The sequence below is a fragment of the Microcaecilia unicolor genome, chromosome 12 (genome assembly GCF_901765095.1).
Source record: "Microcaecilia unicolor chromosome 12, aMicUni1.1, whole genome shotgun sequence".
NCBI lineage: Eukaryota > Metazoa > Chordata > Amphibia > Gymnophiona > Siphonopidae > Microcaecilia > Microcaecilia unicolor.
The window spans coordinates 87,588,042-87,612,111 of record NC_044042.1 but is presented as its reverse complement, the minus strand read 5'-3'; the positions used below and the strand labels follow the sequence as shown (position 1 = coordinate 87,612,111).

The 24,070-nt window shown below is 39.9% G+C and overlaps 1 protein-coding gene across 2 annotated transcripts in view; it reads right to left on the bottom strand.

The window, feature by feature from the left end:
- Positions 1-337: 337 nt before the first annotated feature.
- The window catches only part of RAB5C (RAB5C, member RAS oncogene family), a 73,401-nt gene continuing 49,668 nt past the window's right edge, over positions 338-24,070 (bottom strand). For both annotated transcript variants that reach the window (XM_030220937.1, XM_030220938.1), the window contains exons 3-6: positions 22,119-22,270; positions 15,017-15,139; positions 13,738-13,831; positions 338-2,430 (exon numbers count right to left, since the gene is read on the bottom strand). In XM_030220937.1, coding sequence (XP_030076797.1) covers positions 2,315-2,430; positions 13,738-13,831; positions 15,017-15,139; positions 22,119-22,270 — 485 coding nt within the window. In that variant the 3' untranslated portion in view covers positions 338-2,314. The remainder of the gene's footprint in view (positions 2,431-13,737; positions 13,832-15,016; positions 15,140-22,118; positions 22,271-24,070) is intronic.

The window sequence follows — 24,070 nt, the reverse complement described above, 5'->3', positions numbered from 1 at the left end:
TATTTTTACTTTCCCATGCCCAATACCATTTATAAAAACATTTGGAAGCTGGGATAGGGCCGTCTATCTGTTCCTCAGTCTAAGACAGTAGGACAGCCCTTGGTGTCTGAATTCAGGATGTTATTACTCAAGCAGGACCTGGGATGGACAATGGCAAAGCTCTATTGCTTTATTCATACTTTCTCTTGTTATTTACATTATATTTCCCCTTTCTTCTCTTTCTATGTACTATTGTTATACCATTAGACTAAACCATCTAGATGGCCAGCAGTATATCAAATAAATGTCCAAATGGCACAGAGGGGAAAGCAACAAGCAGAAACTCCTACAACCCAAATAGTTTTAATACCTTCCTCCATATTTATTTTGTAGAATTACAGATTGTAACACAGATGTGTATTTTCACAGACAAAAAGTTATTCAAACTTTATCCATCACTGTACAGTGGCAAACCAGATCAGTTTTGTGCTAGAGTAATTAACATTAGTGGCATCACATTACCTTAAAAAAGGACTTTTTTTTTTTTTCTTTTCTTCATTTTTTTTTAACCAAGATGTTATTTTCAAAAAGAGCAAGAAAAATAACTAAGGACTGGATTTATTAGTGCACCACAGAAAAACTGAAAAGGCAATGAGGAGATACCATGCTGGTTCCAGGGCAAGAAATTTCAGTAGGTGGTTATGGGGTAGGTATACTGAGAATAGATACTGACTGGTTACGTATGGAAGAAAATGTACAATACAAAACCACAGACAAACGAAGCAGGTCTCCACTCAATACTAAGAATCCTGATTTGGTCAAGAATGTCTGGCTCAGCAAACACATTTTTTTAAGGTCATTTCCAGTGATACATTTTTACTTAAAGAAAACAAAAATACCCAAAAGATCACTGGGTTGTTGTGTATGCATGGTTTATAACAAAGGTAACAAAAGTTAGTGCAGGGGTACACATAGTCTGCAGCTCATTGAATAAATCATATATAATGCTATGAAATCATTTATATAAAGTATCAGAACACAGTTGTCCAGGACAGTTTTCTAACCATACCATAACAATGAGGGAGACTTCTACAAGACAGTTTTTGGAGTTTTGATTGAAAGGGGAGGGCCAGAAAAAAAAAAGTCCCACACATTCACGCTATCCTCAGCCAAGGTGGGTCCCCAGACTTATTTCTTCGGCAAGATGTGCTTACAAACAGATCAGCAAATATGAAGAGAATATACCCAGAAATTTCTGTCCAAAAATGTGTGATAAACAGGGGGGGGGGAAGGTGGTGGTGGATTGAATGTAGCATCTTTAAAGTACAGTGAGAACTGGCAGCCAGAAACCAGCCACATGGAGGCAATCCTGAAGTTTCATTTACAGACACCAGATGGTCACATTAAGTTGCTATAATGCTTACAATTGTGTCTTTTAATATGCTGATTTCTCACTAATTTACATACTTTTTTCAACAAGATTTTCAAGATGATAAACATTTTTTTGCTGTTTTTGAAACTCAGACCTGCTGCACTAACCAGACCATGGAGATGAGGTGGAGGAAGAGGCCAAGACACAACCAGAGTATGTATCCACCACCATGGGAAGGGGTGTGGAAGGAAGGAGGGGGAAAAAAAGTGGGGGGGAGGACAGCATTAGTTCAATATATTAAAAAGTGACTTAAGACTTAAAATTGAATTAGTATTTTTACAGGAAAGTGCAGGTGGAATAACACCAGTTGGAGAAGTCACGGCCGCTGTTTCTGGCAGCTGTTCATAGTTAAGTGCAATTTAAAGGGACACTGCAGAGTCCATTTCAGTATACAAATTAAAGTCTTCAACAACCAATTGTTACAGTTATTTATGGGCAAAGTAATCAAGAGAAGTTTATTACATTTTCCCAGTATTATGTTTTAAGAAATTCTGCAAAATAGTGTTGCATTGTTAGGGGGCATGCTGTAAACAGTGACTGTTTGATGCATCCTAGGAATATTAGTTGCCTTAAGTTTTTAAAATGACAGTAGGAGGCACACCACCAGTTCAATGTGGTTCTTGGAATAACAAGCACAACTTCGGATACATTTCCAGGCAGATAATTCCCAAAGTCTTTATAGCACATTGCACAGTAAGACTTAATTATACTGGGGTAAAACTGAAGGAAAAAAATGGTAAAAAATTACTGTCTCTGGCGATTAAACACCAACCTTTGGCCAAATCCCCTGAAACATTTGCTTTTCTGTTGAATCAGACTTGACGGTGTCCCTTTAAAAAGAATTCCAGTCTGATTGGGTTTCTTCAATGTGGAATTTTGTCAGCGTGTGACTGGACAGATGGCTCAGTTGCTACAACACTGGCTTCTTTGTGGTTGGCTGTTCTCCTGAAGGTCCACACCCCGATTCCTGCCTGGGGCCCCTGCAGCATTTTGTGGTTCATTCTTCGGCAGTTTCTTGGCTGGGAGGGGGGGGAAAAAAAAAAAAAGAGAGGCAAATAAAGTGAAATTGTTTATTCTGAGGTTGTGCTTGTTGAAGATTGAGAAGGGAGAAGAGCCAAAGCAAATTCAGGTATGTGAACAGACTATAGCGGTTGCCAATCAGGTTAAGAATTTGGGTGTTACACTGGAATCTACACTGTCAATGAAACGACATATGAATGCGGTGGAGACTTTAGATTGTGTATGTTGTACAAAATTAAATCAATGTTACCATCTGAGGATTTGCAGACTATGGTACACAATCTGAATTTATCAAGATTAAATCACTGTAACACTCTTTATCTTGGTCTTCATTAAATATGTTAAAAACTATTATCGATCATCCAGAATGCTGCAGGAACACTTCACTGGTACCTCAAGGGTTGATCATACAATACCTTCCCTTGAGGAATTTATATCGGTTGCCTATGGAATACCAAGTGAGGTTTAAGACATTGATGATTTTTCAATGTAATGCGGTTGGATTCTCTGTATTTGTCATGTCTTGCACCTCTACCAGCCATCCAAATTATTATGGCCTGATACAGAGAGATTGACAGAGAATGGAATGTTCTTCCTATCAAAAATTTAGAATGCAAAGTGAGGTGAATAAATTTAAAAATTATTGAAAGGGCATTTTTTTTGTGAAAGCATTTGATGGGATAGTGATTGTTAGTAAGGCTGCGGTGTAGGAACGTTAGTATGACAGTATGAATAGAGTTTTGAATTGACCGTATATTGCTTCAGTTTTGAATGAGTGTATGTTCATATAACAACCTCAAGAAGAAAATTAGCTACAATTAAGGAAGCATCCCAGATTACCCAATTCCCAGACAATTTACCACTAGCACTGCCACAGAGAATAAAGTAACACGAACAGATGGGTCATAGTAGGCTCGGGTAGACTTTGACCTGTGACAGAGGCATTCATCCTCCCAACCTTCACCCCTATATAATTCCTTTGCTGCACTGGATCATTATGATGTCGAGAAAAGAAGTACTGATGTGGAACCAGAGGCAAGGAATGTAAATCCAAGAGACATCCTCAAAACAATGACAGATCGGTGCAAAGCAGAAAATTCTTACTATTAGGGATATTATCACAGGCATTAACTTAGAAACACAGTTCAAGGGTCCCAACCTAATGAAATGCCTTCCAGGATCCTCACCTACGAAGTACCAACCAAATACTGACCGTGATCCGAGAGAGAGTAAGGATTCAAATACTGATGTTGTAATCCACCTAGGAACAAATGACCTGGCCAACAATAGCAAATTTAGAGCACAGACCGTTCCAGAAGCTTGGGGACAGACTGAAGTCTTTGGTTCGGACTGCAGCATTTTCTGAAGTAATTCCTACATGTGGGAAGGGACAGGAAAGACTACGTAAAACAGAGGAATTCAATAAGCTGCTTGAATCTTGGTGTAAAGAAGGTGATTTTAGATACATAGGAGGCTGGGGTAGTATGTAGAAAATAGGCTGTACTGTAAAAATGGGCTACATCTGTGACAGGAAAAAGGATCCTGGGGGACAAATTGAAATATGTTTCTAGACATTTAAACTAGAGGATGGGGGTGACAGAAGTAAACAAGGGAATAATATCCCTAACACTCATATGGACATTGTCTAACTTTTTGACTCATCCCTCAGCTGATAGAAGACCATCATTCTCTGATTTTTGTTGACTTCTCCTTACTGTTCCCAAATCAGCCTCTACAACTCTCAAGCCTAATCTTTGCTCCAAATTACTCTCTGATTGGGAAAAAGATTTCAAGATTTCATTAACGAAAAAGGAATGGGAGCTTTTCTGGACCTGGACAATCCACCCGACTATCAGCAGCATTACTCCAATCTTCTTATTTTTTTTATTCCATAGCGCTTACTCAACTCCAATGAAACTGGCTACACTTCAACTCAAACCCTTGGACAAGTGTTGATCATGCCAAAGGTAACAGGGCTCTCTTGCCCATATGCATTTTACTACACCAACTTGTGTTCTTACTGGTCTTCAATCTGGAACAAAATCAAACAGATTCTCCCTAATACTCATTTAAGATTGTGTTATTGAAATCCTGTAGCCCTGGTCTCTCACTTCCACCTGATAATGTTAAACTGTTTAACCTAATGCTCACCTTAGCTAATCACAGATGTTAACTGGAAAAACACAAATGCTACCTATCATGAATGCTGGAGTTCTCTGTGCATTTCGTAGATATGAAGAGGTGGGTGCAATGAAAACAGACTATCTACAGTCTTTTCATAAAACATGGTCCGTATTAGACAAGTTTTACTCCCCACCTACTTATCTTTAATGATGCCTCCCTCTTACATATTACCTCCCTATAACCCCATTATACCTCTCTCCGGTTCATTTGTATCTGAGTTTTACCAAACATCTCAGCCCATATTTGCTATTTTGCTCTGTATAACTTATTATGGTTACTTTTTTTTTATACCTTTGTCACTTCCTATATAATAATTCTCACCACCAACGTTCTAATGTGGGACTGCCTGTGTCCGTGGCTCCTGGAGTTGCTGAGCAAGGCTCCGTAGCCAAGACATCACTCACAGCTGATTCCAAAGCAAGGGGAGGAGTAGGGAAACTACTCCTTCCCCTGCCTGGGAATCAGCTGTCAGTGCGCCGCTCCCTGCCACTTCGGAGCAAGTGGCAGGGAGTGGCACATCAAAAAACTACAAGCGCGGAAAGAAAGAACCCCCACCCCCGGCGCATCACTCAAGCACCCCCCCCCCGGCACATCAAACACCCCTCTCCCCAAGCACATGGATCGCTGTACAAAATGGCTGCCGATACTTACAAGGGCGGCCTCCAAGACTTCAACAGAAGAATGCTGAGAATTGCTAAGATCATGCAGAATATAAGTATTTTAAACAAACAGTTTCTGATAAATCTAAAAGATATAAACTGCTTCACAGGCCTGGAAAGGGTTGGAAGATCTGAGCTGTAGCAACTTACCAGTGCACAGCACAAGCTTCAGGCCTTCTCAGGAAAATGAGACAAAAGCTGCCTGGCAGAAAATTCCTGGAACCAGGTCAAAAACTCAAGACAACAGTGTTCCTTGACACAAAGACCACTGTTGGTTTTCACATCTATTTTTTTTTTTGCACTGTTTGGAAATAGTTCTGTTTACAAAGTACTCTGTTATTCTGCAGTTCATGATTGTTTTAGTTGAATACGGGTAGTCAGTGTGTCTAGGGGGTATTTAACTGCAAGGATAACTTGGGGATGGAGTTATCCAAGAACTGGGAGAGGAATATGATATTAAGGGATGAGAAGGGGGGAAGAGGGAAGTGGTGGCATATGGGTCCTAGGTTCTAGCAGTGAGTGGCTTCTTCCAGGGGGTTGGCTGGCCAGCCAGCCAGTAGATTTTGGGTAGGAAAGATGGGAGATTGTGGATAGATGAGGGATAGGGGAGGGAAATGGGGAGGGTATGAGGCTTACCAACTGGGGGAAAGGGGTTTAGGAAATGGGATCCTAGATAAGAGATTTGATGCAAGTATTAAAGTGGGTTCTTGGAATGTTAATGGGCTTAAAGACCCAAGCAAGAGGAGCAGTGTTTCATTAACTGAAAAAAATTACAATGGCATTATTACAAGAGAGGCATTTGTGCTTGTGGGACCAATGTCTCCAACAGAAGGATTATGTAGCGCACTCTGCACATAGGCAAGTAGCCTCTTTGGGATGTTGCCTTGCAGTGAAGGGATTGCTACAAGGGAGGGAAGTACCAATTAATGTTCACACACCCAATATTGGTCAGGGGAAAATTTTCAGAAGGCTTAAACAACGTTTAACATTTTTCAAGTGGCGTATGTACCACAGAACTTGTGTTTTATTTTCATTCTAAAGATACATATACTAGAATAGATCTGATTTGGTGCCATAGAAACTTGTGAGACCAGGTGCAGGAGTTGTAAATTGAAAACATTCAAGTATTTTATCACGCACCTGTATGGATGGAACTGGAAGTTATGGGTGGGATGACCAGGCAAGTTTTGAAGGCTCAATGAAAATTTGTTTGGATACACTCAAGTTTGTGTGGCTCTTAAGGAGGCAATATACCATTTTTTGGCCAGAATGACAATGGAGATGTGAATGAGTTATTTATGGGATGCCCTTAAAACATTAGTGCTGGGTCATAATTACATTGGGGGAGGGGGTGCCAGGAAGGAAGAGGGATAGAGAACAGCAAGCTTTACATTTACAAGCGAGATTGAGATACCTTGAGGATAAACAAAGAAATAATTAGGGTAGCAATTTTACTCTTACACAGGTTAGGAAAGAACTGGAGCAGTTGCCAATACAATGGGTTGATTTTGTGTGTACACAACTTAAACATAGGTTTTATGAATTTGGTACTAAATCAGGAATTATGTTGGTCAGACATCTTTGAGAGAAAAGAGAAGTTCAAATTATTCAGAAAATAAAGAGGTGGGAACCAGTTATATTACTACTACTACTATTTAACATTTCTAGAGCGCTACAAAGTGTACGCAGCGCTGTACAAACACAGAAGAAAGACAGTCCCTGCTCAAAGAGCTTACAATCTAATAGACAAAAAGTAAAGCATTTAAATTTAAAATATTTACAATATTACACTGATGAAGAAATTTGGAGGCAGTTTATGCAGTTTTATAAACAAAAGTTGTATAGCGGGGGGGTGGGGAGAGGGGAAATATACCTAGATTGGAGGAGGTTCATCGTTATCTTGAGCAAAGTAGGTTACCCAGCTTGTCCTGGGAAGACAGGGACAAGCTGGAGACCCCTATAACCTTTATTTGGAGATTTGAATGGGCGGTTAAGAATTTGAATAGTGGGAAGGCCCCGAGGTTGGATGGATTTTCACCTAAATGTTATTTTTTCATTGGGGAGATGGGAGAATTATTGGATAGGGTAGGCAATGGTTTGTTAGTGGGAAATCTCCTTCCTCTCAGTATGTTGTGAGATGGGTCTATTGTTGAAGCCTGGGAAAGACCCTACAAGTGTGTGGGGGTTTTATCTATTTATTTTGTTGTTGAACGTAGAAGTTAAATTATTGGCCAAAATATTAGCTGAATACCTGGCGCAGGTGTTAACAGACCTAATATATACTGATCAGTGTGGCTTTACCCCTAAACACTAAGTAGTGGATAATATAAGGAATACTTTGAACATTGTTTGAAGGGCCCAGCAGACCTGAATGAAATTGGCTTTGTTAGCCATAGATGCGGAAGAGACTTGATTGGGTCTGCTGGCACTTCTATGGGTTGTGATACATAGAGGCTAACCTAGCTGATTAGGGAATGGCTGATCAGCAGAGATATTTAGCAGCTCTATCCAGTTAAGTACTACTGAATATCTGCAGCTGGCCATCTCAGCTGGGTTTAAACGGGCAGGAATCTCTCCTGCCTGGTTAAACCCTTTTGAAATATGGACCCCATAATTTCTGTTTTTGTATGTCCTACTTATTACATAGTAAATGACGACAGAGACCTGTACTGTCCATCCAGTCTGCCCAACAAGATACTTTATATGTATACCCGAGTTTGATTTGTCCTTGCCTTTCTCAGGGCACAGACCGTAGAAGTCTGCCCAGCACTGTTCTTGTACTAAGTTCTGAAGCTAACTTCGAAGCACCTTAAAATTTACACTCTAGCCCATCCCTATTTATTCAGTCTCGATCAGGGCATAGATCGTAGAAGTCTGCCCAGCTCCCATTTTGCTTCCCAATTACTGGCATCGCCACCCAATCTCCGCTAAGATTCCACGGAACCATTCCTTCTAAACAGGATTCCTTTGTGTTTATACCATGCATGTTTGAATTCCATTACCGTTTTCATCTCCATCACCTCCCACGGGAGGGCATTCCACATATCCACCACCCTCTCTGTGAAAAAATACTTCCCGACATTGGTCCTGAGTCTGCCCCCCTTTCAACCTCAATTCATGTCCTCTAGTTCTACTGCCTTCCCATCTCCGAAAAAGGTTTGTTTGCGGATTAATACCTTTCAAATATTTGAACGTCTGTATCATGTCACTCGTTTCTCCTTTCCTCCAAGGTATATGTATTCAGGTCAGTAAGTCTCTCCTTGTATGGTTTGCAATGCAAATCCCATACCATTTCCGTAGCTTTTCTTTGCACCGCTTCCAGTCTTTTTACATCTTTAGCAAGATACGGCCTCCAAAACTGAACACAATATTCCAAGTGGGGCATCAACACCTCCTTTCTTCTGCTAGTTATGCCCCTCTCTATGCAGCCTAGCATCCTTCTGGCCACGGCCGTCGCCTTGTCTCTTCACCTTTACATCCTCAGACACCAATACCCCAAGGTCTCTCTCCTGAGTCGAGCTTACTAATCTCTCATTTATACACATCCATATTTTTATAGTTTTTAAATTCGATGCAGTTTCACTAAAAACAAAGATTATATATATTACCCCTGACAATGATTTTCTGAAACACGACTATGTTGGGTGTTTGATATTATCAATAACGTTATTGCCCATTATTCCACTAATACCAAGAGAGGCCATTCAAAAAAGTCAGTTTTTAGCAAGTTAACACAAACTAAAGAGAAATATTTGCCCACTGGGAACCATGGGGGGGGGGGGGGGGGGGGGGGGGGGGAAATCAAAACAGAGGTGTCACGCAACCACAATGAGGGATGACTTATACATGCTATTATATGCCTAAAAGTTCCCATGTTGTAAAAGCTCTGTCCGCTACCCTGTCTAACCTTGGAAAATAATGGTAAACTGTGTTTCATGTAGTCCTATCAAAGCAGAAAGCTAAAAGTGCTTTACAAGTTATCAACTTGAGGTCTCAAAATATCTTTTCAAAATCAGGAAGAGAGGTCTCCCATCTGTCTCATGATAGTAGAAGGCATTCTCTCAGTTCCAAGATGGATCAATTCAGATTTCAGAACTAGTGGAAAGTTCTGAGCATAGATGGCCCTTCCTCCACACAGCAGTCTCCTCCATCCCTCAGTAAGTTTCATAGCTCAAGTGGTAATGGGATTCTCAGAAAGGCACGTAACATTATGTATCTGAATAATCCTGCTATCTACAGCAAACACTTGTTACAGGTAAACAAAACTTTACTTTCTCTATCAACAAGCAGCATTTAGACATAGAAGTGGATGACGTCCAAGATCAGTGTCATGCCAGTCTATAATGTGCTTCTCTGTTGAGGACTGACCCAATTAGGTTATTACTTGGCAGACGAATATAAATCAGATATATTGCTCAACATTGCTCAACTTCTTTCCATTGCCTGGACTTGTGGGAGCAAAAAGGCCCCTACATAAAGCACTATATAATAGCACTACATGGTACTATACAACATAGCTATATACAACTATAATATGTGGCACCACAAGTCAGATAGGCTCACTGAAACATCCTGATACATATTAGGATAAAGCCTGCCATACAGGCTACAGGCCTAGAGTCAGAGGAGCCAAGGACCTGAGAATTTTCCTTGCCAGACAGAGTGATATAGTGGCTGGGACAACACCTTCGTATTGTTTATCAAACCATGGCTCATGGTTAAGGTGGCCCTGCAGTGCGAGCCAGTGACACAGTATTGTGGCTCTTCAAGACGTATGAAATAGAAAAAAAGTTATGAAACATCGGAGGTGGTGCATTGATAGAATGCATGTCACTAACTCAGCTGAAGACTGCAAACTCTGCATAAAAAGAGATTCTTGCACAAGGAAAAGAGTTACTGCTTTGCTCTCTATCGGACCGGAAGTTTAGTCCCTACACTGCCTGCAGAACACTCTGCCACCTGCTAGACGTGTGCCATCTTTGTCCAGGTTGTATAGTTTTTGTTGTTGCTCTGGGGGTTTAAAAAAGGTCTGGACGGCTTCCTAAAAGAAAAGTCCATAGACCATTACTAAATTGACTTGGGGAAAATCAGCATAAAATGTATTGAACTTTTTTGGGATCTTGCCAGGTATTTGTGACGGATTGGCCACTGCTGGAAACGATGCTGTCCCAGTATGGCAATACTTAAGGGTTTCATGTCCGCTTAAATAGGCTGAATAAAGATAAGACTGTCATTATTCTTTCATCGTTTCTGCTGTTGTGTAAATAAATTATTTTCTATTTTTATAATATCTTTGGGTGTGGTGTCAGTACTTGTTAATATATGTGGGCATGAGGATTCTGATCTATAAAGGGCACTTAGTTACCACACTAATACCAAACTGTTGCTTTCATATTTTTCCATAATTTATACTAAGAGTCATGTTCCCCAATTACACCCAAAGAGGATGTAATCTGTGTATGCCCCAAAGACAACTATAAAGCGAGCACCAAGCAGCTGCTTTGCGCATACTATGTGAAAAGGCAGAAGATGAGCTATGAGAGTATCAGTGACTCATATTGATGAGACTTAACTGTATGGTTAGAGGGTTGTTTTTAACATAGTAAAAGATGGGAGAAGGATCAGCATGATGGGCAAGGCATGCAGAACATGCAGGTTCTCTCTTTTTGCTTTGGACTGTACCTGCCTCTTTGTGCAGGTAAACCCCTCTATGTTATTTGTTTTGTTCTGCTAGATAAGAAATACAGAGAATCCTATCAAAACAGAATACAGGAAGCTAGTCAATGTGCTAGCATACGCTTTGCCACTAGCATTCTAAGTGAGTTAAGACAGAAATAGCTGCACAGACTTTCTAAAAATCTCAGACACCTGGAGGAAGGAGGACCATGACCATGAGTTTGCTTGCAGTCCTGAGCTTGTGCAATTTAGGATAAAACAGGTCGTACCCATTTTTTCCATTCATATGAACAAAGTATGATCATCCTTGAAAGGAATTTAGTAAGAGTATGTAAGACTACTACTACCAAACCACTACTGAAAAGGCACGAGTAAACTCATGAATTTTAAAGATGATTTCATTAGCTCAAATGACAGCTTCATAACAAATTTAAGGATGACATCCAGGTCCCTTGAAATAAAAGGTTTCTATTATTTGTGGTTTCATATGAAGCTGCTAAATAAATCTCAAAAGGATGGGATACAGAGAAGCTGGGGCTCTATGAGGACATGGTATCCTATTTCTTTCCTGTTTATTTTTTTTTATTATAATTCATTTTCCTTTCTATGATTTTGTGTGTAAACTGCTTTGATCTGCTTAGTTTGGCAAAGGCGGTATATCAAATACCAATAAACTAAACATGATAGAATGAGTGCACTAATATTCAAGTAATGAGACAGTATCTTTCATTTTAAAGTGTATGAACATCTGGTAAAATTATATATGTTGCATCAAGTTGTCCTGAATTGGAGTCAATTCATCCAAGGAGGCAAGTAAGAACTGCTCATTTTTTGCACCATTACAGCCAGCAATGATGATGGGATACAAAAGAGATCTTGCTTTGTGTTATCAAGACTGGGAAGTCATGGAGCCTTCCCAACAGAACAAAATTTTCAAGAGAGGAAACCAGTCTGACTGGACCCATATGGTGCTACGAAAATCATTTTACTACGCCTTTTGAAATTCTGGAGTGGAATGTTTTTGCTCTTAGATGAATTAGGAAGATATAAACGAGAGACCAAGTCCAGTATAGAGCTAATGCTTCATATGCCAGGTGATCTGGAGAGAGGTGCACTGAATAGAGAAGATTTTTGTATTTCTGATATTAGCAAAACCCATCTGTTTGGGGAGTGCACCAGTTCTGAAAAATGTTCTGTAAAGACTTCAAGGGTCTATAGACAATTTATGAGGAGTGGCCTACTGGTTAGAGCACTGATCTTGCAGTCCAGAGGTGGCCAGTTGAAATCCCACTGCTGCTCCTTGTGATCTTGGGCAAGTCACTTTCCTGGGACAGAGAAATATCCAGAGTACCTGAATGTAACTCACCTTGAACTACTACTGAAAAAGGTATGAGCAAAATCTAAATAAATAAATACGATTTGCAATCATATAGCAATCCAAGCCACACAACTTCCCAAACTCGTGCTTTTTTTTAAAGCATACAAGGCTCCTTCACCCCTTTGTTCACCAATATAGAACACAGACACCTGGTTGTCCACTAGCACCAATTGTTCTCAGAGTAGATGAGCAAACACCAAGAGTAAAATATCACTTTCAGTTTGATGACTGATGTGGAGAAAATGTTCAGCTTTTAGAAGCATCTGTGGTTAGCACACTCTCCACAGGTGCAAAGGAACGGCACTTGAGCAGATCTCTCAACCACTACTGCAGTTGGATTTGAAGTGATGCTTATAGATGAACTTGGAAGGTAAGAAGTTGGGGCTGTTGATTCTATTAGCATTTGAGGTCCCATTGTGGCTCATTTTGAGGTGATCTGAAAATGTACCACATGCACTGCAGGTTATATGACCTAAGACTGGTTGGTAGGTTCTGGCTGTGAACAGAAAGTAATGAATCTTTAGAACACAATACATTAGTTTTGATTTCACTCAACCTATGTCTAGAAGAGCAATTCTGAAGGACAGTACTGGAGGTTGAAAGACTGATTCTTGAAAAGTTGATGAGAGAGTGGAGATTTTGAAGTCAATTGATAGTTATGTCCCGGAGGGTGACTAAAGTACTAGAAATCCATGCCCGAAAAGAAGAGCTACAACTACCAGGCGTTTAGTGAATATTCTGGGAGTGGAGAGAGTCTGAAGGAAAGCCTGTACTGATAATTGTTGATTTGCAGGATGGAGAGATACCCATTCATCTGAAATGCAGGAAGCATGTGTATAGGCATCCAAGCTAGTCCCCTGAAAGGTACTCATTTTGAACAACTTGTTAAGAGGTTGAGGTGTTAAGATGCCTAAGATAGAAGCACCCCCCTCCAGTCTTCTTAGGGATGAGGTAATACATGGAATAGAACTAGATTCTTCTGCTGTACTAAACAGGTTTTATTACACTGGCTTGCAACTAAAAATGTATTTATGAAGCAGGTGGTTTGGGTCTGAAACATCTACAGCTACATCTAGGTCCAAATTTTTTCATCATATTTTTCATTACAGTAACTCTCCCCACTTTATTTAAATTTCATTTAAATTTTATCTTAAAGATTAAAGCAACTTAGTTTTTGGGTCCCCGACCCTGACACAGCTAGGCCAGTGGTCCCGTTGTTTGTAACAGCACCCAAAAGCATTCTATTTATTGCAAACCGCCAAGATCTGTGAGTTAGCTTTGGCAGTATAGCAAATTTTAATAAACCATAAACCATGTTTGCTTTTTGTGCATTTGGAACAAAGATACTGTAGCCATCAGAGACAATACAGACATACTTAATGCCATGCAAATAATGAAAACCCAATTACCTATTGCCATAAAAATTTCATTGACATTCATCGCTGTCTTTGCGGAGGTCTCCATGAACAGCAAACTGTTATCTTCTGCATAGGCCTGAGATTCCTGCAAAAGAAAAGTATTCAATTAGCAGCTTCATTTGGATTTTCTCTCTGGTTGTTTTTCCTTTATTTTCAGTTTTAAAATGTCTCAAAGTACTGTCAATACTCTACCCAATATTTTAAAATTCTAAAGAAAATTCAAAGAAAACACTAATTTTATTCTATCAGGATATGTAACATAGTTAATGTCAGTAGATAAAAGACCTACACAGTCCATCCAGTCTGCTCAAATTGGCCAGATTTGAATCTGGCACTCTGCACAGTACTTCTTCCCAACTACTGGAGTTGCTGTCAAAGCCCACTCCAGTCTTGATCTTGATCTGTTTTTTGCCATTTATGGGACCAGATTGTAGAAACCTGACCAGCATTGGTCTTACTTCCCAACCTCTGACGCTGGTGTCAAAGCTCGCTCCAGTTATGCGGTAATTTAAGTTTGGCTTTAACTGGATGCCATCATTTTTCTATATAGTGTTCCTCTGTGTTTATCCCATGTACTCTTGAATTCAATCACCATTTTTGTCTTCACAACCTCCCACAGGAGGCCATTCCAGAAATCCACCATCTTTTCTATGAAACAGTATTTCCTGACATTCCTTGCAACCTTAACTCAACCCTCTAGCTTTACTGCTTCCCCATCTCTGAAAAAGATTAGTTTGCATATTAAATACCTTCTAAGTATTGAAATGTCCATCATAGCCTCCTATCCCTCCTTTCCTCTAGGATATACATATTCAGGTCTTCCTCTTCTCATAATCTTTTGGCACAAGCACATATCATTTTTGTTGCTTTGGTCTGAACTACTTCAAGTCTTTTGATGCCCTTAGCAACATATAGCCATCCAAAATGGAATATTCCAAATGGGGCCTCACCAATGATTTGTACAAAGGCAGTAACCCCTCCTTTCTTCTACTGCATATGCCACTCCATGCAGCCTGGTATCTTGGCTACAGCCACTGCCTTGTCAGAGGATCTTAAGGCAGTGAGACAATCACCCCAAGGCCCCTTTCCTAGTCTCTGTTTCACCCATCACTAATGCAAACAGTTCTTCCTCTCTAAAATACAGCTGTCTAGTGCTTTGAACACCTTTACTTAATCCTTATGCATTAGGCTGTCTACAGATACTACTGAAAATGGAAGTTGGCTTACTTTCTAAAAATAGGGTACCGTCCTGCTATAGAAGCACACACACCTGGAAATCCACAGCTCTTTTGTTTAAAAGGTCTGCTTTGTTACCCGCTAATGCAATGACAATGTTGGGATTTGCTTGTCTCTGGAGTTCTTTCACCCAGTTCTTGGCACGTGCAAATGTATCCTGGAGAGAGTAAAGGAAAACAAATGGATTAAAGAAAATTATAAAGGAAAGCTTCTTCCCCTTCTATATCAAATATCTTGTTACTCATCTCTACTTATGGCAAGACTTCTGTTTACTGCGCAAGAAGCTCTAGCAGATTTATATGTGGGCTGTGCAGCAGGACCATATCCAGAGCAGATACTCTCAACAGATGCTTTTTCAAATTTGTACATGGTTACGTTCATGTGCTGATTCCTTAAATCCCAAACTTTCAAATCCAGAGAGCAAACATATGGAAGATGCTCTTATATGAAAAGCCTACTTATTTTTAATCTATGCGCCGATAGAAACAATAGCAGAGACAAAAGCTGCAACAAGCAGCATCCGAAGATATGGATGAGAATTCAAAGATGATAAAGTAACACCACTACAGGATTAATGGAACTTGGCTTAATAGGAAATGTTGTCCTATTACATTTTTAATTTTTGTACTTTTAATACGCTCCACTAAAAGCTGAAATCTTCCATTTATCCATATAACAAGTAAAACATCATCATCAGGGGTCAATCGATGAGTGCTCAATATTATACCGACTGACAATGGAGCGCATAAACAACTATCTCTTGATCAGGGGAGGTATACTGTCTCGTACCGCCGATTTCAAAATGACCCCTGATGAAGGCTTTTTAAAGGTGAAACACAGACAGTGTAGGGTCCAAATAAAGCTGTATTTGGAGCATTTTATCCTGGTGTTTGGACTGATCTCTTGAAGTTGGTTTCTTTTTCCACTTTTTTTGTTGGTGTTTTCTTGTGGAAAGTGTGAACCCCATCTTAGAGTTAGAGTATATAACACTAAATGATGAGGTAGAATTAATAGGCATCTCAGAGACTTGGTAGAAAGATCAATGGGACACTCAACAGGTTACAAATTGTATCACAATGATAGGATCAAATTTGGAGAGGGAGGGGGTTGCACAATATGGTAAATTGAGTCAAATAAAAAACATTCCACATGAAACAGACAGCAGAGTAGAATCATTATGGATATAAATTCCATGTGTGAAGGGAAGGAGTATTCTTGTAGGGCTGTACTACTGTCCTACTACCTTCCACAGGGACAGAACGAACAGACAGATGAAGAAATGTTTACAGATTAGGAAAGCTGGCAACTTGGGCAACACTATAATAGGCGATTTCAATTACCCCAATATTGACTGGTTAAGCGTTACATCAGGGAGTGCCAAAGAGATAACTTTTCTAGATGTAATAAACAACTGCTTCTAGGTGCAACTGGTCCAGGAACGGACAAGAGGGAGCCATTTTAGATCTGGTCCTTGATGGTGTGCGGGGCATAGTGCGAGGAATTGCGGTGTTGGGTAACCTGGGAAACAGTGATCATAACATGATCAAGTTTGAGCTATTATCTGGGATGAACCCGCAAAGGAAATCTACTGTAGCTGCATTTAATTTTCAAAGGGGCGACTATAATAAAATTAGGAAAATGGTGAAAAAGAAGTATCGGCTGCTAAGGTTAGGGACATTAAATCAGGCATGGACCCTGTTCAAAACTACCATCTTGGAAGCCCAGACCAGATGCATTCCATGTACTTGCAAAGGCGGAAAGAAGAGAAAACGTCAGCTAGCATGGTTAAAAGGTAAAGTTAAGGAGGCTATTACAGCCAAAAGATTGTCCCTCAAAGAATGGAAAAAGGACCCGAATGACAATAAGAAGCAGCACTGGCAAGCCAGATGCAAAGTATTAATAAAGAAGGTTAAAAGAGAACATGAACAGAAACTTGCCACAGAGGCTAAAACTCACAGTAACAACTTTTTCAGGTACATCAGAAGCAGAAAGCCTAAAAGGGAATCAATGGGACCATTAGATCATGAAGCAGCAAGAGGGGCACCCAGGGAGGACATGGCCATAGCAGAGAAACCAAATGAATTCTCTGCTTTGGTCTTTACAGAAGATTTAAGAGATCTACCTGTACAGGAAATGGTTTTTAAGGGTGATCATGATGCAGAGGAACTGAAAGAAATCGCGGTGAATCTGGATGATGTACTGAGCCAAACTGACAAATTAAACTGTAGTAAATCACCTGGACCGGATGGCATACATCCAAGGGTACTCGAACTCAAGCATGAAATTGCTGATCTGCTGTTACTATATACCTGTCGTTAAAATCGACCGTAGTAGCTGAAGATTGGAGAGAGGCCAATGTAACGCCAATTTTTAAAAAGGGTTCAAAGGGTGACCCAGGAAATTACAGACCGGTAAGCCTGATGTCAGTGCCGAGCAAAATAGTGGAAACTATTACAAAGAATATATTACAGAACACAGACAAACATGTTTTAACAGGACAGATTCAGCATGGGCTCAGCCAAGGGAAGTCTTGCCTCACCAATTTGCTTCATTTCTTTGAAGGAGTGAACAAACATGCGGATAAGCCTGTGGATGTGCTGTATCTAGATTTTCAGAAAGCTTTTGATAAAGTTCCTCATGAGAGACTCCTGAGAAAATTTAAGAATCATGGGGTAGGAGGCAAGATTCTGGTGTGGATTAGGAATTAGTTATTCGACAGAAAACAAAGGGTAGAGTAAAGGCGTTTGAACAGTGGAGTATCGCAGGGATCAGTACTGGGACCGGTGCTATTTAACATATTTTAAAATGATATGGAAATCAGAATGAGTGTGGCCAATTAAATTTGCAGATGACACAAAACTACTCAAAAGTTGTTAAAACATGTGCGGACTGTGAAATACTGCAGGAAGACCTTAGGAAATTGAAAGACTGGGAATCCACATGACAAATGAAATTTAATGTGGACAAATGCAAGGTGACGCTCATTGGAAAGAATAATCCGAATCATAGTTACCTGATGCTAGGGTCTACCTTGGGGGTCTGCACTCAAGAAAAAGATCTAGGTGTCGTTGTAGATAACACTGAAATTTTCTGCTCAGGGTATGATGATGCCAAAAAAAACAAACAGGATGCTAGGAATTATTAGGAAAGGGATGGTGAATAAGACTGAAAATATTATAATGCCTCTGTATCGCTCCATGGTGCAACCGCACTTTGAGTATAGTGCTCAGTTCTGGTCACCGTATCTCAAGAGAGATATAGAGGAATTAGAAAAGGTTCAAAGAAGAGCACACAAAAAGGGGATGGAACTGCTCTCGTATGAGGAAAGGCTAAAGAGGTTAGGGCTCTTCAGCTTGAAAAGAGAAACATGAAGGGAGATTTTTATTTATTGCATTTGTATCCCATATTATCCCCACCTCTTTGCAGGCTCAATGTGGCTTACAATTCTTCATGGGTACTGGAAATAGAAGAGAATATACATGTGGTTTTACAGAGGGTTGTGTGTTACATGGTGGTGAAATACATGACAGTGTTAAAGCAAAAGACATTAAAGACAATTCTGGAAGTTTTAAAGATTGTACAGTTACATATGTTGATCTTTGTGATATATCTTGTTGAAGAGATAGGTTTTCAGTAGTTTTTGAGGTCGATTTTTTACTTGTTCCAAAAGTACAAAGACAAGGGTACACACTACGGACTTACAAGGAAATACTTTTAAAACAAATAGGAGGAAATATTTTTTTCACTCAATGAATAGTTAAGCTCTGGAACTCTTTATCGGAGGATGTGGTAACATCGGTTAGAATATCTGGGTTTAAGAAAAGGTTTACACAAATTCCTGGAGGAAAAGACATAGGGAAGCCAACTGCTTGCCCTGGGATTTGTAATATAGAGTTTTGCCACTATTTGGGATTTTGCCAGGTACTTGTGACCTGGTTTGGCCACAGTTTGAAAAACAGAATACTGGGCTAGATGGACCATTGTCTGACCCAGTATGGCTACTCTTATGTTCTTATGAACAGTAAATTGGGACAAAACCACGTCGAGGTTCCCTCTGTATCGCTTCATGGTGCGACCACACTGAGTATTCTACTCAGTTCTGGTTGCTGTATCACAAAAAACGACATAGCAGAATTAGAAAAGGTTCAAAGAAGAGCAACCAAAATGATAAAGAGGATGGAACTCCTCTCGTATGAGGAAAGGCTAAAGAGGCTAGGGCTCTTCAACTTGGAAAAGAGACGGATGAGGGGAGATATGATTGAGGTCTACAAAATCCTGAGTGGTGTAGAACGAGTAGAAGTAAATCAATTTTTTACTCATTCCAAAAGTACAAAGACTAGGGGGACACTCAAGGAAGTTACATGGAAATACTTTCAAACCAAATAAAGAAAGAAATATTTTTTCACACAACAAATAGTTAAAGCTCTGAAATTCTTTGCCGGAGGATGTGGTAACAGTGGTTAGTGTATCTGGGTTTAAAATAGGTTTAGATAAGTTCTGGGAGGAAAAATCCATAGTCTGCTATTGAGACAAACATGGGGAAGCAACTGCTTGCCCTGGGATTTGTAGCGTGGAATGTTGGCACGATTTGTATTTCTTCCAGGTACTTGTGACCTGGCTTGGCGACTGTTGGAACCAGGATACTGGGCTAGATGGACCATTGGTCTTACCCAGTATGGCTACTCATGTTCTTATGTAAACTTACACTGCTGCTGTCCAACATACTGCCCAGAGAACAGGCAGAGCACAGGCAGCAACAGTGAAACACACACACTCCTCCCCAGTACATGTAAATAATGGGCAATACCAATACAAGATTCCCCTCACTGCATTCCTATGTTCCCCTTCCAAAAGGGTAGAAAATCTCGATTAAAAAAAAAAACGTACACAGTGGTAAGCCAGAAGACACGAGAACGACATTGATAAAAGAAGTGTCAGTGCCAAGTGATGAAGATCACTCCACTTCAGAGAATTAAGTAAAAAGAAATGTAGTCAGACCAAGAAAATGTGATAGAAAGGTAAATGTTTCCCTATTGTATCTAGTGCCACAGGCCTGATTAAAACTAGAGACATGAAACAGTCAAACCTCTGAGTTCAACCATAAAATCAAAGGAACAGCAGATTTGGCTTTCTGTTCTTTATTTTTGTCCTGGTTTCAAGCACACCTCGATAGGATACCTATACACGCTCACTTGACTCCCACCCGCTTGGTCCTTCCTTCCCCCAAACATGCACACTATGAATCTGTGTGTTATTCTGCTTTTTATTTTTTTTATAGCATCTAAGCTTTGGAATGACCTTCCCCTCTCCCTAAAATCTGAACTTTCCTTTTTCTCATTTTAAGACCCAATTAAATTTTTTTTTTGTAAGCATTTAATATTGTAGCTCACAGAGACCAATGCTGAGACCTGAGATCCTGGCAGATGGAACTGGAAAAAAAATCTGTTTTTATAGTAAGTGAATGAATGTTAATCTTGGCTGATTCTTTTCTTTCCTATCTGGTATTCCTTTCCTCTACGGATTTTGTTTTAATGTAAATTGCTTTGACCTTTTATTAGAAAGAGTGGTATATCAAACATGTTAATAAACATACTGGATCCTATGAATGCCAGAAAGGTGGTCTCTGATATAATGCCAAGTATTATGGCAAGCACTAGCAGTAAATCTGAGAGACTGGACATCATACCCAACACAACCTGGCCTAAAAGTAAGATCATCATGGTACATAAAGGGTGAGGCAAAGAAAGTAAATCCCTAGAGTTTTTTTTTGTTGTTGCCACTTTCTCAACAACTACTTTGAATTTCAATGAGAAATTCTTACATATTACTATTAAACATCTTAAGCTGTGTTGATGTTAGACATTTTAGTGTTACTACTTAACGATTTTTGTATGTTAAAGATGATTGAGCTAAAAACACTGTAAAGTATCATTCAAATGATTCAATTAATGTGACAGAACTTTGCAGTCATTGTGAATGCTCAATGTCCACCCCCATCTTTAACACAGGCAGTCACTTTGGGAAGTTAACAGCCTTGTCAAATCAGTCCCCATGGCAGGCTGTCCCCGATCATCTGCAGCACTCCCTTGAGTTCAATGATTGTTTACGGCATTGGGTGGAGCTTAGACCGCCAACATTGCTCCCCAGACAAAAGTCTATACCACTGTGACATCATTAGCAGTAAGCTGGTACACAGTTTACCTCCACTCCCAAATAATGGTAGTTTTACAGTGTAAACATTTTTCAATGCGTGAAAATCATTGGGTGGTCATGCTAAAAAGAGTGCAACTTCGCCATATTTAAAGATAAGTAGAATGAGGTTAGCACAAATGTAGATAGTTACAAAAAGCTTTTTTCCTCACCCTGAACAAAATTAACCCCTGACACATATCCTGCTAATGTGCCTGAACTCTATTCTAGATAAACCACCCTTATAATTGATATGGGAATTCAGTCTTCATTCTTAGGCAACCTTGCCTTGTCTGTTGATATCCAACATTGAAGCCTACTAGTGTCACACTGAATGTGCATTCAGTGATCTTTACAGTCCCTTAGTGTAAAACTGTGGTGTGTGTTGTGCGTGCGCACCGAGTTGTATTATGCATGTAAGGGAGGAAGCGGTGGTTGGTAGGGTAGGTGGAGGGATAGTTTTGGGTGGTGATGGCAAACTTTGGGCAGTAGGGACAATTTTGAGAAGAGGCAGGATAGTTTTTGACAGTGCGACAGTTTACAGGGTGGATGGGCTGTTAGGAGGGTACACTTTGGGGCTGGGAGAGTTTGCAAGGTAGTTTCTGATTGTAGAAGCAGCTTGGAGTGGTTAGTCAGCTGCAAAGAGGTATGTTTTGCAGGTGAGACTGTTGGGAGAGTAGAGAGAACATGGCTAGGCAGTATGAAAGGTGGAATCCTCTAACTGCTGTGTTCCTTATGTTAAACTTTCCATGCTACAGAAATTGGAACTCATTTCTCTGAAACCCCAGATCTTCATTTTTGAATTTGAAATTTTTCCCAGATGCCCAAGTTTCATCCTGTATTGTTAAACTTTGTAATTTTGCCCTGACATACAAAAAACTCCTTTCCATTATCCATTAAGTTGGAAAGAATAATAAAAACGTCTCTTACCTTAACACAGTACTTACTAAGTTAGTGATGTCATAGACAACAATGGCAGCCTGGGCTCCTCTATAGTACATGGGTGCCAAGCTATGATACCGCTCTTGACCTGCTGTATCCCAGATCTCAAACTTGACGGTTGTGTCATCCAGACAGACTGTCTGCGTTAGAAAGGCAGCTAGAATAAACATCTGAAATTAGTTTAGGCAGTCTTGTTTTGAACCATTTTATTTTTAAACTTCAGAATGCAACGTAGAAGGACTTAGCATCCTATGATTTGCCTAAAAGACATTCTAATACACATCACTTTTCTCTTGTCCTGGACACTTTTGAATGGAAGCGTCTAGTAGTTTAACTTGGCAACACACTGAATCATTTCAAATGGTCTAAGAAAAACGCCCATTAGGTTCATACCCAGGAAACTGCCATAGAGGGATCTAAACTCAGAACATTAAAGGTGACATACTTTGTACTACTGACCTGTGTCTCAGACAGATTGTGAAAAGAAAGTTGCTTTTATATTTGAATGGGATTTAATTACATTCTTTTCCAAACTCATGCTCAAAACACATAATTCAAGGACAGTAAGCAGATACCTGCCCCAGTTGGTATCTGCAGGTAATAGAGGATGCAGCAACTTGCACAAGGTCACAAAGAGCATCAGTGGAAGAACTGGAATTCAAACCTTGGATTCCCTGGTTCTTACACACCAAGTACAGGGAAATCAACAGCACAGCACCAATAGCACAACAAAGAAATGAAGTTGGCCCCAAGGAGTTATAGAAGCAAATTTTATTTGAGACTATCATGGGTCATGTTTCAGTGCATCACCTGCGTCAGGGGTCTGTATAAAATGCCGTTCGACATATACACAAACATTAACACACACACACGTTATAATATTCAATTAATAAAATACTCAAATGAAACAAAATAAAAAACATATATAAAAAGCACAGATGAATATATTACACAAACAGCTCTGGAGGAAAATTAGTACATTTAAAGTGCATAAATGATTCCATAAGAAGTGTTAAGGTATCTTTTCACCGTAAGCTAGCAACAAAAATGAAGCAAATAACTGGACCTGTAATACAGCACTTCCCATAGCAACCTGATCCAGATTACAATCCAAAATGTTGATAAAAAAACTATAATATGAATTATTGTATATACACAACTTTAAAAAATATATGCATAAACTCATGAACTTGCAAGCACTGCTACATCATAATTACTTCATAGATTCAAAGAAAAATATATTGTTAAGTTTAATTGTTTATCTACAAGCTTACCTTGCTTTATCTATGGGAAAGATTATTGCAAACTAGTAAAAAAAGCCCCGTTTCTGATGCAAATGAAACGGGGGCTAGCAATGTTTTCTTCTGTGTGCATGTGGGAGTGTGTGTGTCCCTGCCCTCTGGCCTCTCTCCCCTCCCCCCTCTGAGTCCTTCACTGTTACAGAGCCAGCGATTTGATTTCGTGCTCTGCTGTTTTCCTTCACTGACTGTGTTACAGAGAGGGCGGGGCAGACACTCATAGGGAAACCGGATATCTCGCCCCCTTCACACTTCCGGCTGGAGGCTTCATAGAACGTTGGTGTTGCCTTTTATATAGAGAGATAATATCCAATCAAACTTAACACTTGCGCAAAATATATTGAAATCACACCCCAAAGCAAGGGTAAATACATAGAGCCTATTATGATTTCTTTCAGGAAGGAGGAAAAGACACTGCTTTTCTCCTGAAGCAGTGTTTGCTTAATTAAAAACTAGTTTCACACCTATGCAATTTCTGGGAGGTTTTTTCTTTTTCATTAAAGCTTGGAAAATAAAAACCTTAGTTTGACTCAGTAGCTTAGCGGAGATTGGGTGCCAGAGCCGGGGGGGGGGGGGGGGGGAGGGGCTAGTGCTGGGCAGACTTCTACGGTCTGTGCCATGAAAATGGCAGATACTAAAATCAAGGTCAAGTATAACAA